At 35.8% G+C, this 16,856-nt stretch overlaps 1 protein-coding gene across 1 annotated transcript in view; it reads left to right on the forward strand.

The window, feature by feature from the left end:
- GLCCI1 (glucocorticoid induced 1) overlaps positions 1-16,856 on the forward strand; it is a 105,393-nt gene that overhangs the window by 61,528 nt on the left and 27,009 nt on the right. The window contains exon 4 of the mRNA XM_049641541.1: positions 15,649-15,762. Coding sequence (XP_049497498.1) covers positions 15,649-15,762 — 114 coding nt within the window. The remainder of the gene's footprint in view (positions 1-15,648; positions 15,763-16,856) is intronic.

Consider the following 16,856-nt stretch of genomic DNA (forward strand, 5'->3'; position numbering starts at 1 on the left):
TCAGTGCCTAAGCTTCTAAGCTTAAGAAACTAGTAGAAAAAGAGCAACGCAGACCAAAAGCAAGCAGAGGAAGGAAGGAAGGAGTTAATAAAGAATATAGCAGAAACCAACAGAACATAAAATATTAGAGAAAAATTAGTGAAACTAGAAGTTTATTCTTTGAAAAGAAGAACCAAGTAGATAAACTTTTAGCTAGACCAGAAAAAGAAGATACTGATTAGCAAAGTCAGCAGTGAAAGAGGTGAAATTACTACCAACTTCACACAACTTGAAAGTATTATAAAGGAATATTATGAATGAATTTTATGTCATCAGTGTGGAAACTAAAGTAAAATGGATGAACTCTTAGATACAAGTTACTAGAAAGAGGCAAATTGCAAAGACTGATTTAAGACTAGAAGACATGCATACACTTCTAAAAAAGTAAAGAAATGGAATGAGGATTAAAAATCTTCCCACAAAGAAAATCCCAAGATCAGATTTGATGAATTCTATCAAATATTTGAAGAAATAATGTTAATTCTTCACAAACTCTTTCAGAAAATAGAGAAGACAACACCCCCCCAGTTTATTTTGTCAGGCCAATTTAACTGACTTCAAAGCCAGGCCAAAGACATCTCAAGAAAATAAAATGGCAGATCAGTATCTCTCTTGAACATAGATGCAAAAATCCTTAAAATATTAGCAAATCAAATTCAGCCACATATGAGGCGGATTATATACCATGAGCAAAGGGAATTTGTCCCAGAAATTCAAAGATGGTTTAAGATCCAAAATTCAATTAATGTAATACACTACATTAATAAAATAAAGAATAAAACCATATAATCATCTCAGTAGAGTTAGAGAAAGCATTTACCAAACTGTCAACACCCATTCACAAAAAAAATAATCTCAACAAGACAGGGAAAAAAAAAAAATAATAATAATAATAAAAAACAAAGGGCTTTTGTTAAAAACAAACAAAAAAAACCAAAAAAAAAACCCCTATAGATCATATTCACATATTTTCTCTTTAAAGCAGTCTCCAGGGGCACCTGGGTGGCTCAGTCGGTTGAGCGTCCGACTTCAGCTCGGGTCATGATCTCTCAGTTCATGAGTTCGAGCCCCATGTCGGGCTCTGTGCTGACAGCTCAGAGTCTGGAGCCTGCTTTGGATTCTGTGTCTCCCTCTCTCTCTCTGCCCCTTCCCGCTCATGCTCTGTCTCTCTCTGTCTCTCAAAAATGAATAAACATTTAAAAAAAAAAAATTTTAAAGCAGTCTCCACACCCAACATGGGACTTGAACTCATAACACTGATATCGAGAGTTGTGTGCTCTACTGACGGAGCCAGCCAGGCACTCTATCATATTCATATTCATTCATTTTAGTGGTGAAAGCCAGAATGTTTTCTTCTAAGATCGGGAGGAAGGCAGTGTCATTCACTGTCTCCTTGTCAACCACTTTTATTCGGTATTGCATAGGAGGTTCTAGACAGTGCAGTCAGGCAAGAAAAATAAAGACATCCAGATTGTAAAGGAAGTGGTAAAACTGCCTTTATTCACAGATAAAATGTAAAAACTATATTTAGAAACTCCTAGGAAATATACAAATACAGTATTAGAAGTAGTAAACATGTTCAGCAAGGAAGGTTGCAGGATATAAGTCAACATATAGAAATCAGTTCTATGTCTAGATACTATATAAGAACAGTCCAAAAAATAATAAAACAATTTATTGCAGTTGTATTAAAAAGATGAAAATATTTAGGAATTAATTTAACAAAAACAGTGCAAAATTTGTACACTAAAAACAACAAAACATTGCTGGACAAAATTAAAGCTTTAAATAAATAGATAGACTTACTTTGTTCAGTGGATTGATTGGAAGACTTAATATTAAGGTGATAATTCTTCCCAAATTGAATCAATGTAATCCCTATTAAAATTCCATGTTTTTTATTTTTGGTAGAAATTGACAGACTAATCCTAAGATACATGTAGATATGCAAAGGACCTGGAATGGCCAAAATATTTTTGAAAACAGGAAATTTGGAATATTAACATTACACAATTTCAGTACTTCTTACAAACTCACATTGATGAAGTTAGCGAAAAGAAAGACACATAGATAAATGGATAAACTTTTGAATCCAGAAATAAACCTTTATGAACTTCATTAAATTGAATATTTACACTTCAAAGGACACCACTAAGAGATTGAAAAGCCAAGTTTCAGACTGGAAGAAATATTAACAAATCATATATCTGACAAAGCTTATATCCAGAATATATAAAGAACTCCTACAAATCAATAATAGGAAGACAACCCAAATTATCAATGGATAAGACAGTTGAATAGAAGTGTTCACCAAAGATAAAAGGGTGAATGACAAATGACCAAATGAAAAAGTGTTCAGCATCATTAGTCATTAGGCAAATGCAAATTTAAACCATAAAATCCACCTATGTAGTCAATACAATTATTATAATTTGAAATCTTTTTTAATTCTTTTTTTTAAGTTTATTTATTTATTTTGAGAGAGCAGGAGAGTGAGTGCACATAATGGGAGAGACAGAGAGAGAGAGAATCCCAAGCAGGCTTAGCACTGTCAGTGCAGAGCCTGACGCTGGGCTCAAACTCCTAGAACTGTGAGATCATGACCTGAGCTGAAACCAGGAGTCGAACACTTAACCAACTGAGCCACCCGGGCACCCTACAATGATTATAATTTAAAAGACAGGCAATACCAAGTATTGGCAAGGATAAAGAGAATCTGGAACCCTCAAATGTTCTTGGGAACATAAAATGGGACAGTCACTTTGGAAAACAGTTTGTCAGTTTCTTTTAAAGTTAATCAGAAACTTAGCATATAACCCAGCAATTCAGTTCCTAGGAATCTGTAAGAAAAGTGAGAACACACGTCTAGATTGAGACATGTACACAAAATGTTTATAGCAGAGTTATTCGTAACAACTAAAAGCTAGAAAATGTCCACATATCCATCAGTTGGTAAGTAGATAGACAAAATGTGGTTTTTCATGCAATAACTTACTCTTCAGCAATAAAAAAGGAATAATGTACTGACTATTGATACATACTACAATGTGAGTGAACCTCAAAAATATTTTACTAAGTCAAGTCAGCAAATTTTTTCTGTAAAAGGCCGGATAGTAAATACTTTGGGGTTTGTGGGCCGTATAATCTTTGTTGCAACTAATCACCTCTCCTCTTGTAGTGTGAAAGCAGCCATGGACAATATAGAATGAACCTGGTTATGTTCCAATAAGTTTTGTTTACAAAAATACATGGCAGACTAGATTTGGCCTACAGATTATGGCTTCCCAATCCCTGCTAAGTGAAAGAGGCGAGATGATTAAAACTACATATTATATGGTTCCATTTATGATTGAAATGCCAGAAAAGGCATATTTAAAGAAGAGGGACAAAGTCCTTTTGTGGTTGCATGTGGCTGAGAGTGGGGCTGGAGGAGTGGTGATTGGCTACAAATAAGACTCAAGGCACAATTGGGGGGTGATGAAAAAGTTACAAAACTGCATTGTGATTATTTTTGTACAGCTCTACATAGTGATTGAAACTTACTGAGTTTTACCCTTACAGTGAATAAAGTTAAGACAATGTAAATTATACCTCGGTAGAGATGAAAAAAATAAAAAAGGAATAGATACAAAAGGCTGGTGGGTTTTCCATGGTGTATCAGGAAGATATTAAGTGCTATATGGTATATAACTGAGGCTAGCAAATGATAAGAATACGTTGGTAAAGACAAAAAGTGAAAATAAGAATAGTTATAATATGTGACAGAATTGGAATTTGAGAAAATTTTGAAAAGCCAAAACTATTATTGAAAGTAGTATTTTTTAAAGTTACATGCTACTAAAATTATGTTTTTAAAAAATAGCTTTTGACCTGCTTTCTTGAATTAGGATCAAAGTCAAATGTAGCACACATCCTTTCTTCCTGAGTCACATCATACTCTCCCCCTCACACAATTTGCAACAGGATTGCAGATTAAAATGTCAGTGAAAGCACCTGTATAATCTGCCTCCTCTTTGCTTTAAATTTATGAGAATGCAATGTGAAAAACTTTCAGAGAAATAAGTAACTGTATTCTAGTTATGTTTGAGACAAAGAAAACCCCTGCAGACTATGAATAGACAGGAAACCCTTAGTAATGAGTGGATGTTGATGCTGTCTGGCTCTCAGAAACCTGGGTCATGTGGGCCAGAGCTTAAAAAGTGGGTGTTTAAGCCAAATTTAAGAGAGTATAGATTGCTAGACATTTTAAGAATGCCAAATGTGTCTTGCAAATGGTAGGAGATTGGAACTGGGCTGTCTGCATAAACCAGGGAGGTGGGACCATGTTTCTAGGCCATAAAAGTAGACCTGAAATAACTCCACCTGACACTGTTGGTGTTTTCCTGTGGGCCAAAGAGGCAGCTATGCAAAAATGGAAATAGTAACCATATGTTCTGTGTGGATGTGGCATCTGGAATAGAGCTCTACCCATGTGGAACCAAAGCCCCAGTCTTTCTAATTTAAGACCTACTCTGGAGCTATGCAACTCCAGGGGGATAGTCTGAGCAAGCATGAAACAACATGGCAGGAAAGAACTCACAAAGAATAAAACTTCCACGTAAGGTGTGGTTGCAAACAAGTATTTTAGGACATGTAAGGAAATCTGTTGCCATAAGGGACAGCAGACATACTTAATAGGATGATTGACATCAGAAGAAAGAGAATACATTCTCAAAAAAAGCACTTAAAAATGAGAATGTTTAAGAATTTCAAATGAAATGATAACTTACAATAAGAAAAGGAGTAAACAAGAACAAGCAGAATGATAAAGGACCAATTGCAAATTCTGTAAATAACAAAAGTTGGTGAAATTAAAAATAAAAAACTCTTTGGTAGATTAAATTGACATAACAAAAGAGAGAATTAGTGAATCAAAACTCTCAACTGAAAATTGCTAGTCTGGATGAGCAGATATAGAACAAAAAGATAAAGAGATTGAAAACATGAAAGAGAAGTTAAGAAACATGGAAAATAGACTGAGTTAGGAGTTCAGGAAGTAAGAATATCCTGTAAGCATCAGGGAAGAGAAATTCTTTAAAGATTGAAAGTCTGCTATATTTGGACAGCAATTGAAAAAGCCCACCAGTTCCAAGGAGGTTAAACAGGACAAAAAAAAAATTTCCACCTTTAGGTATAGTATAATCGAATTGTAGATTAAGGACACACACACACACACACACACACACACATATTCTTGCAATTAGGAAAGAAAAGCCCATTACCTACAATAGAAAGGGCAATCAGTTGCAATACATTTATCAGAAATTGCAACTGATACAGGTATACAGTAATGTGTTATGTTCATGTTAAGGAAATGAATCCAAGTGAGGCATTTCTTTCATGAAAAGACGACTTTTCCTCCTTTGAGTTATGTTTGCTGGAGGGTTGTCAACCCAACCTTTATTTAGATTTTACAAACTAAGCAAGTGTACAAATGTACTTTTCCACTTGTTAGAAATGTGGTTTCCTGCTTATAAAACACAGTTTAAAAATTAATTTATAAAGCATAACTAGAATTCAAGAAGTCTGTTAACTAAATGATAAGGATATAATTAGCATTGCTTTTTACAATACTTCATTTATATACATTTAGTAGAGTAAAAGAGAAGAGAGGTAAATCTTTCAGATATGTTTCACCATACATCCTCAGTGTTTAGTGGCAATGCATTTGTTGATGGAATAACATCATAGGAATAAGATTGTATGCCCAATAGTGTGTAAGGGATATAGAAATCCAAAAGAAATAATTACACATTAGAAAACCAACTAAGACTTTTAAGGGCTAATCAAAAAAAGACTTTATGTTAATTCCCACAATCCTTATTGAGTGAGAGAAGTTCATCTCCTGCTCGTGGTGCAAAACTGGAATCTGATCACCGTTACAGTCCTGTGGTCCCTTTGAATGAGCATGCTTTCTAACTTACTAAAATAGTCAAAGCTTCTGGCTGCTTTTATGGTTCTAGCTACTTTCTCCTAGCTCCTCTGCAATTGGAGCTTGGGAGAGAGGGAAAGGTAAGGGGAATAAGATGTCTTTACATTTCTTGGGCTTGACAGATTCTTAAAACTGACTTTGTTTTGTAGAGTAATTTCACGGGGTCCCTTGTTGCTATACATCTCTTATCTACTGTTCTGCATTTGTGGGCTTGTGAGTCTTTTACTGTGTTCTTAGCCTCTAGAATCATAGAAATAACATTCACTGTCTCAGCTGCTGACTCGGTTCACCCTTCTAAGTAGGTGGGCCCCCTCTTAAAACCAAAGACAACTCTGCACGATGACTCTTGGCACTCAGATTTTCCTAAGTGGTTCCTGGTAAACTCTCATACATTTTTTTGGGGGCAGGGGGGAGTTCTGGTAAATGTTTAGGAGTTTAGGCTGATTCTAATGCAACAGTAAATCGCTATCATCCTAGCCCAACATTTTCAGTATTTAGAATAAGAGTCAGATATTAATGTCCATTGTGTCCTCTTATCTGTGGGGAACATAAATTGATCTTTCCAAGTTGTTCCATTAAAATTTCTTTCTCTTTATTTGAGGCAAAGGAGGAAGTATTCCCTCTCAGGTCTTGGATTTTGTTTTTTTCCTACTTAGAGTGTAATAAATTAGCCTTTTACTATTTTGGGGATGCTGGCAGAAGGCATGAGATGCCTGGATTAGAGACAGTGGCCTTTGTTATTCCCAGCACAGCAAGTATCAAGACCATCAAGTTTACTGTATTTCCCCTGAACACTAAGTCCCATGTGATGGGGAGAGCCCAAATGTATTCCTGCACATGCAGTAGATCACATTACAGGGGAGGAACACAGAGTTTGGGGAATCCACTATTTTTATAGTAAGCAGTTAGCAAATCTGCCCTTTATCCCAATACCAAATGGTGACATTCCAAGAAAGAAATAATACTGTTGTATTGTTGTTTTGATTTTAATTTTACTATTTGTGAATTTGATAAATTGAAACATACAGGATAGGGCATGTAGGTGGCTCAGTTGGTTAAGCATCTGAGTCTTAATCTCAGCTCAGGTTTTGAACTGTGGGTCCTTGAGTTCAAACCCTGTGGGGCTCTGTGCTGGGTGTGGAGCCACTTAAAGAAAATAATAATAAATTTAAAAAAAGGTGGGTTTGCTGTTCTTAAGTTCTTCAGTAGAGATAAGGAAAAAGAATGGGTTGCTTCCTGATCTCACCAATAAGCTTTTCTCATTACTCGGATAGTTTTTCTTAGATGGAGCCATCTGAAGCAGTAAATGAAATGATTAGGGATATTTCTCACATCTGTTCAAACAGTGATAAATAGATATTATTGATGTGGTCTTCCTTTTTTTTAAAAGTTTTTTTAATGTTTATTTTTGAGAGAAAGAGAGAAAGAGAGACAGAGTGTGAGTGGGGGCGGGGCAGAGAGAGAGGGAGGCACAGAATCCAAAGCAGATTCCAGGCTCCGAGCTGTCAGCACAGAGCCTGACACTGGGCTCAAAATCACCAACCATGAGATCATAACCTGAGCCGAAGTCAGATGCTTAACTGACTGAGCCACCCCTTAAGTAAGGAAAATAAAAGTTTCTTTATATGCCTTCTGCCCTAACATTTTCTTAATTTTTGGTATTAGTTTTTTTTTATCATATTATACTAGGGGGAAATAATTGCAATAATATTTTCTCTGGACCTAAAAGATAATAGTCTGAAGAATTTTGATTATCCCTTTGAACTCAAAGGAATTATGTGATAAACTTTTAAAAAATAAAAATATTTATCTAATAAAGTCTGTCTAAATCCATATTAAATTGAATTATAAGGATGTTTTGTAATCTTTTCATTACTTAAAATTGACTCCAATAGGAAGAATTTTTAAGGTCATACAAACTGTCAAAAAAAAAAAAAATAGAACACTGATCAGTAGGTTAGTATGTTAGTAGCTTCTTCAAATTTTTGTCCATCTTTACTTCAGTCTCATATCTTGCAATATCTTCAACATTAAGAAAGGAAGTTACTTTACAAAGCAGTTGAGGTTATAAACCAATACATAGTGACTGGTAGTTAACTTGCAGTTGAACATTAACATAGAATTACTTTCAGCCATGTTGGTAGGTAATAGAGGTTATAAATTAAAGGCTAAAGGACTGGGTCTGCCATTTATTAGCTGTATTACATTGGGAAAGGTATTTTATTTTTTTTTAATGTTCATTTATTTATTTTTGAGAGAGACAGAGACAGAGAATACCAATGCAAGGGGCTCGATCCCATGTAGAGTGAGATGGTCACCTGAGCCGAAATCAAGAGTTGGATGGTTAACCAACTCAGCCACCCAGGCACTCTGGTACTTTATTTTTGAGAATGTGTCCTCATCTATAAAATAGATATAATAAATTTATGGGATCCAAGTGGGTTTGTGAACTAAATGTTTTTTTAAATGTTAGTCTGGGGGCGCCTGGGTGGCGCAGTCGGTTAAGCGTCCGACTTCAGCCAGGTCACGATCTCGCGGTCCGTGAGTTCGAGCCCCGCGTCAGGCTCTGGGCTGATGGCTCGGAGCCTGGAGCCTGTTTCCGATTCTGTGTCTCCCTCTCTCTCTGCCCCTCCCCCGTTCATGCTCTGTCTCTCTCTGTCCCAAAAATAAATAAAAAATGTTGAAAAAAAAATTTTATAAATGTTAGTCTGGTATTGCTATTAACATGCTTCTGTTAACAAATATGCCTTAGTGGTAGCTGTAAATACAATTCTGTATTACAGATTATTAGCATAAAAGTCCCAAAGCTAGCTGTATCTCTGGGGATGAATCTGAGTGTGGCAGTATTTCTGTTCCTGGGTTGGTGGGTTTGTGTGAGTCTGAATGTGGGCAAGCATGTCTGTCTGTGGGCATGCAAGGCTTGATGTACGTGTAGGTGACATCTCCCTATGCTTGTGGACATGTTTGCATATATGTGAGTTCTTTATTTATGTATGTGTGTGCGTGCATATGCCTGTGTTCATTTCATGGGGCTGAATGAATAGCAATTAGCTCATTAGGGTTTGCCTCTTGGCAATTAAAAACATAGGAAAATAACTGTAATTATTCATATTTATGGAAAGGTTAAAAGAAATTCCAAATTTTTATTTTTGTGTTAGATTTGATACTGTTGCGTGTTTAATTCCTTTGAACACTGACAAAGGAGTAATATGTAAAATTTGTTTTTAGACTGTAGAACCTTTGTTTTGAGACACTTGATGTTTGTAAACAACTTAAGTTTGTCACATACTCCTTTTTTTTTTTTTTCATATAAAAGGTAATGACAGCTTGAAGTTCTTAACTTTCCACATTATATTTTCAGAAAAATCTGCTGGGTTAATATCTTTAGTAATTGTTTTTGTGTTTTCTCTTGGTGTAGCTGTTGTTAATTTTTTGTAAGATTCTCTTGTCTTCCTGTAAGTTATTAACTTGTGTCTTTAGGCAGTGTAGAATAGTGGTTAAAAGAGAAGACTCTGGAATTCTACTTCCTAAGTTCAAGTATTTCACCCCTTAAATGTGTGACTTTTAGCAAGCTTTTTAATCTTCTGCTTCAGTTTCCTTACCTATAATATGGGACAGTGATAGTACCTATTTTGTATGCTTTTATTAAAAAAATGAATGACATAATTTATATAAAAGCAAGCAGCAGAGCACCTTTTTCCTGGTTTTATACTTTTCTTCTCATTTTTTTCCCTACTCTTCCCAAAGCCCTCAGATCCTGCTTCCTTTCCTACTGGTTAAGATTTCTCATTTCCCTGCCCTATGGTAGAGTAGAATTCATCATGAGAAATATTTCTCTCCCTTTCAGTATCTGAGGTGAAGGTACTCAACAAGTCTCCTGAGGCTGAGTTTTGTTTTATTTTGTTTTTAAATGTTAACAGTAGTAGGGGAAACTAACCAGACAAAAATAGCAAATGAGTAGGTAGGGATGATGTTAATTAGGTTTCCAGAAATTTACAATAAAATGTATTCTTCTCAGATTTTAAGTAAGGCCGGTCTCTGATTTGTCTTCATCTAGTTTCACAAAAGTCATTTTTTTTTGTGAGTATTTATGCTAATTCTTCTCTCTACACTTATTTCTTTAAAAATTTTTTTTTTTGTTTAATGTTTATTCACTTTTGAAAGACAGAGAAAGGCACAGGTTTAGTGGGGGAGGGGCAGAGAGAGAGAGGGGGACAACAGAATCCGAAGCAGGATCCAGGCTCCGAGCTGTCAGCACAGAGCCCGATGCGGGGCTTGAACCCATGAAGCATGAGATCATGACCTGAGCCGAAGCTGGACACTCAACCGACTGAGCCACCCAAGCACCCCTATGCTTATAATTTCTTCTTTGTGACTCACATTATTCCCTAGCTTTTTTAAACTTTGGAGCTCATATGCTTGAAACCCCTTTTATCTTTAAAGAGACTCCTCTCTCCTCAAATTTTTTTCTTTCAGCTTTATTGAGTTATAATTGACACATGATATTGTGTAGGTTTAACGTATGCAGTGTACTGATTTGATATACGGATATATTGCAAAATGATTACCACCATACGCTTAGTTAACCCATCCATCACCTCACATAATTATAGTTGTTTCGTGTGTAGTGAGAACTTTTAAGGTCTGTTCCCCTAGCAACTTTGAGATTTCAGTACAGTATTGTTAACTGTAGTCACCAATGCTATACACTACATCCCAGAACTTACTTACCTTGTAACTGGAAGTTTGTACCCTTTGGTGACTTACCTTCACCCATTTCCTGTACCCTATCCTGTATTTGGTAACCACCAGTCTGCCCTTTGTTTGTATGAATTTTTTTCAGATTCCACATATAAGTGAGATGAAAAAGTATTTTTCTTTGGCTGATTTATTTTGCTTAGCATAATACCCTCAAGGTCCATTCTTAATTTTTTTCATAAGGCCACAGCATAGGTAATGAATATTTAGAAACACAAAATCAGATATATCTATAGTTTAGTTCAAATCTAGTCAGTAAGGGGAGTCTAGTCAGTAAGGGTCAGCTGGTTAAGCATCTGACTTCTTGATTTCAACTCAGGTCATGATCTTACAGCTGTGAAATCCAGCCCCATGTTGGGATATGACCGGGCATGGAGCCTGTTTAAGATTCTCTCTCTCCCTCTCTCTCTGCCCTTCTCCACTGTGTGTGTGTGTGCGTGTGCGTGCTGTCTCTCTTAAAAAAAAAAATCCAGTCAGTACAATTTACTGCCCCTTTTGTAAATGAAGGTTGGTAGGCATTTCATCACAGTGACTGGGGTGGGCGAGTTCATCAAAGTGAGGACCAGGAGCTTCCATGCAATTGATGGAATGTAGGCCTAGAGAGGCTGTCTTGGGCAGAGCTTCAGAGCTATGGATGAGGTGGAATGTATGTGTGTTTGTGTGTGGGGACAGGGGATTGCACTTTCCTTCTGCCCCTTCCTCATGGACACGACTTTGTGTCTACTCTTTGCTGGTTCTAATGTCTACTCTCTACTGGCTACAAATGGCCATGTGCTCTTGAGCATCAAAGGAAAAGGAGAGGGAAATTCTAAGCTCAACTATGGAAGGTGAGAGTGTTTATAGTTGTGACACAGGTCTGCCCCTCTACTGAATGTACCTGTAAACAACACAGGAACCGCCTTACTGTGAAGCGAAGGAGGACTTAACGGCATCTTGCTTTCATTTTACATAGGTCTTGACTAAAATTTGTAATCTGAGTATATATATTTAGGAAGATGAGCTCCCTTTTACCCTAATCTCTACGGAATTGTAAACAAGAGCATAGCTATATAATATCCTGAGATGAACAGTATTGTGTGAAAGCTGTAAGGTTACACAGTTTAACTGGGTGTTCCAGGCAAAGTAAGATAGGTACCCATGATGGATGCTCTTTGTTTTCAGGGGTTTGTTAAGGCTGTTGAGAACAAAATTTTTTCTGGCTTATTTTGATATCTCAAGGCCTTTAAAATAGAGTGATTTAGGACTGATCAATTTTCAGATTGCTTTTGTTTGTTTATTTTTAAAGATTATTTTAAAAATGAAAAAGTACAAATTGCCTTGATTAATCTCTAGGCATTATGGGCTCTTCTATACAAGCTCTTGCTGGTTTTGAAACAGCACTGAAACATCATTAATATTCAGAAAACACTTAATTTTCTACCTCTTTCCTAATTAAGTGACTTGTACAATTTGAAATCCTTTTTATTTTTTATCATAGAAAATAATCTTTTCTGATTTATAATGATTACCTACTAATTTTGATTCGTTTTCTTGTGAAAATTAATGTTCTCTAGACGAAAATCATGTCATTTCAACAGAGAGCAGGGAACTCAAACGTTAACATAGACCATCTTGCTTGTATATCTTTGCAAGATCGTTGTGTGAGAGGTCTACAAGCTACAGAGAGCTTTAAAAACTGAAGGAATTTGGGGTGCCTGGGTGTCTAGGTCAGTTAAGCATCCGACTTTGGCTCACGTCATGATCTCACGGTCTGTGAGTTCGAGCCTCGCGTCGGGCTCTGTGCTGACAGCTCAGAGCCTGGAGCTTGTTTCAGATTCTGTGTCTCCCTCTCTCTCTGCCCCTCCCCCGTTCATGCTCTGTCTCTCTCTGTCTCAAAAATAAATAAACGTTAAAAAAAAAAAAAAAAAAAACTAAAGGAATTTAAGGATATGAATATAAAAGAAAGGATAAAAACTATTCCTTTGTCTAGGTGCTTTATTTGCTTACATGCTATTTCTCTTCTATTTACCATAGGTAAAAATAAGTTTTTCTAGCAACCTATATATACTTTTCCCTTTGAGTGGTATAGGCTTTAATAGCAACTGTCTGTTTTGCTTTTTATTGCCATGGTTATTCAAGGAAAGCATTTAGCTAATATTAAAATACAGTGTATTTTTGCTTTATGTCCTTGAGGAAATCAATATATTCTGCAGACTTTACTTTTGTATTTACACTTTCCTTAAGTAGGTAACATAAAACTGGGCTTGCTTCTAGGTGTTTAAGGAATAACTGTTAGTTGATTGATGTCATCTTTTCTACAAAGAAAATAATACCAGTATTATAACTTCCCCCAAATTGCTAATTATTCCCTTTAAAATGCTTAGGAATATTTTATTCCTGGTCTGGCATATTTGAAGCAGATTATATGTCATCTAAAATATATTAGGTATTTTGAGTTCTGTCCAGGTTGTTGTTTAATATAAATTGTTTTCTGTTTGAAATTTACCTCCTGGTAATACTTATGTCTCAGTTTTTGAGATTATGTTTAATTTCGAGGAAATTTATTCTGCCACAGTAAATTCTAAGGACAATGTTTTGCAGTGCTAGGCTGGTATGATAGAATCTGCTGTTAAATATTGGCATGATGAGCTGCATGCAGTTAGAGATGGGTCTGGTGGCTGCATTTTTGTAACTTCAAATACTCTGGAACAAGGGCTCCTAAATGCTGACACATAGAAACTATACAGAACCACAAAAATTGATCTGGGACAGGCACAGGAATGAATCTGTGTTGGTCAGGATTTTGTGAGTTTGGGTTTTTTTTGGTTTTTTGGTTTTTAGTTTCCCAGATGATTCCAAGGAACTTTGTGTGGGGCCATCGCTGTAAACCAGAAATGGGCACAGGTTTCAATCCTGCAGAACCTTATCACATGCCAGGCACTGCACCGTTTGATTGCAAATATGGTCTTATCTTTTAAAAATCATTTTACTATTTTTTTCATATTGATAAATGTACTCTTTAATTTCCATCCCCTATTTTCCCCATCCCTACCTCCTCTCTGGTAACCATCGATTTTTGTTCTTTATAGTAAGAGTCTATGTCTTGGTTTGTGTCTCTCTTTTTTCCATTGCTTGTTTTTTTATTATATTCCACATGAGTGAGATTATATGGTATTTGTCTTTCTTTGACCTATTTCGCTCAGCCTTATACACTCTAACTCCATTCATTTTGTTGCAAATGGCCAGATTTCATTCTTTTTTATGGTTGAATAATATTCAAAGTGTGTGTGTGTGTGTGTGTGTGTGTATACCACATCTTTATCCATTCATCTACCAACACTTGGGCTGCTTCCATAGTTTTGCTGCTATGAAAGTAGGGATGCATGTATCCCTTTGACTTAGTGTTTTTATATTTTTTTTGGGTAAATACCAGTAGTTTAATGAATTCCAAGCCATATGGTAATAATGACTTTTCTCTTAAGCCTGGGAATGTTACCATTCCACTTAGGAGAATACAGTCTAAGTTACATTTGTTTTTTAAAAGTTTTCTGACTATAGCCAGTGTCCACCAACAAATGAATGGATAAAGAACATGTAGTATGAGAGAGTGTGTGTGTGTGTGTGTGTGTGTGTGTATCTCCATTGTTATATTATTCAGCCATGAGAAAGAAAGATATCCTGCCATTTGTAACATCCTGGATCAACCTTGAAGGCATTATGCTAAGTGAAATAAGTGAGGCAGACAAAGACAAATATTATGTGATATGACTTGTATGTGGGTTCTGTAAAGATTGAACTCACAGAAACAGTAGAATGGTAGTTACCAGGAGCTGAAGGGTAGAGGAAATTGGGGTTGGTCAAAAGATACAGACTTCCAGTTATAAGATGAATAAGTTCTGGGGATCTAATGTGTAGCATTTTGATTATACTTAATAATATTGTATTGTATATTTAAAAGCTGTTAAGAGAGTAAATCTCAACTGTTCTCACCCAAAAAAAGATGTAGTAATTTTGTGATAGGATAGACGTGTTAACTAATGCTACGGTGGCATCATTTTGCAATATATAAATGTATCAAATTAACATGTTCTGTACCTTAAACTTAGACAACATCATATGTCAATTATATCTCAATTGAGCTGGAAAATTAAAGTTGTGTGACTAAAGAGTAATGTATAGTAAGATATTCAGTACTAGGAAGTTACTAATACTAAATGCTTGGATTTTCCTCACCATGAAAAGATTGAAAATTTTAAAGTGTTTTAAACCAGGAGTGTTTTGTTTATGTAAGATGGAAACTTAGAAACTAATGTGGTCTCCATGTTAATATATGGGCTTTGACTTTAATTAGCATGTGAAACACTAGTTTTTTGCCTTATAAAAAAAGTGTTTAAAGAGGTAGATACTTGGTGTACAAAGATACTTGGTGTAAAATCTGAAATAATTTGGAAAAATTTAGTCTGCATGTTTACCAAAACACTATTTCAATTGAGCAAGTGAAGCATTCGTAGCATACATTTTATTGAAGTGTAGTTAACATGTTAGTTTCCGTTGTACAACATAGTGATTCAACATTTTTATACATTATGAAATGATTACCACGAAAAGTCTAGTTACTTTCTGTCACCAAACATAATGATTTCAATATTAGTGACTGTATTCCCCGTGCTGTACTTTATATCCCTGTGACTTACTTATTGTATAACTGGAAGTTTGTACCTCTTATTTTCAATAGTTTTAATCTTAAAAATGTAGAAGAATAAATCTTTGCAGTGAAATATTATCTCTTCTTGAAACCTTTGAGGAAAAAATTACCAGCATCCAAAAATTAAAATAAGAAGTACTTAAAAACTGGTATTCACTGTTGTTCTCATCTTATTTCTCCCCCCTCCCCAAAGCAGATTGCCAAACTGAGGCAGCAGCTACAACGTAGTAAACAGAGCAGTCGGCACAGTAAAGAGAAAGAGCGTCAGTCACCTCTTCCTGGCAACCATGTAACCATCAATCACACTCAGGTAGGCTAATTTCTTGTCCAGATTTGAAGAATTCCTTTGAAAGGGTTCATTATAAAGGGAGAATCCATTATTGTTGGGTTGCAGAATTAAAAATCTAAATCCCTGGCTCTACTAAATTGTTACTGCTTGTTAAATTGTTGCAAGAAGTTTTATTTTTCCTCCATGTATGTAATTTTCTTTTAATAATAGATGTAACAGAGTGTAGTCATCTCCAGAATGATTGATGCTGGACTGGCTAAATCCTAGCTCATTTACTTGTTAAGCAACTATGGGCATTATCTCATTTAATCTTCCTAATGGTACCTTAAGCCATCTATATCTCTTTATATCTATTTACACCTATTTTACATTAGAAGAAATTGAGGATTAGAGTTTTGTTGTGGTTCTCCTGCCTCCCTAGGAACATGTACTTCCCATGGAATATAGTTTGGGAGATGCTTTTCTAGACCAAATTCACCTAAAATATTGATATAAATTTTAGGGGCACCTGGGTGGCTCAGTCAGTTGAGCGTCCAACTTTGGCTCAGGTCATGATCTCATGGTTCAGTTTGTGAGTTCAAGCCCTCTGTCGGGCTCTGTGCTAACAGCTCAGAGCCTGGAACCTGCTTCGATTCTGTGTCTCCCTCTCTCTTCCCCTGCCCTGCCCCACCCCCCCGCCCCTTGCACTCTGTGTCTCTCTGTCTCTCTTCCTTCTCAAAAATAAATAAATATTAAAAAAATATTGATGTAAATTTTAGTAAATCAAATGTAGAAGTATAGAAGAAGAAACCCCAGTAGTGAATCAAAACAAATCTAATCAGAGATGTTTCACAAACATAAGGATGATTTCGCATTAAGAAATGTATTAGTTTAGTTCATTTCATATGAAGATCACAGTAGATGCTGAATAACACCTGATAAAAACTCAGTTATCTATGTGTGGTAAAAACCGGCTTTACTAAAAATATGACATTTCCTAATGTGACTAAAATGCAAATGTAGTGAGATCCTAACAGTAAAATATTGGAAACATTTGTTAAAATAAAAATCAAGTCATAGATGCCCACAGTTATTGATATTATTTGCTAGTAGCTTAGAGGCTCTAGACAGAGCAG

The sequence above is a fragment of the Panthera uncia genome, chromosome A2 (assembly GCF_023721935.1).
Source record: "Panthera uncia isolate 11264 chromosome A2, Puncia_PCG_1.0, whole genome shotgun sequence".
NCBI lineage: Eukaryota > Metazoa > Chordata > Mammalia > Carnivora > Felidae > Panthera > Panthera uncia.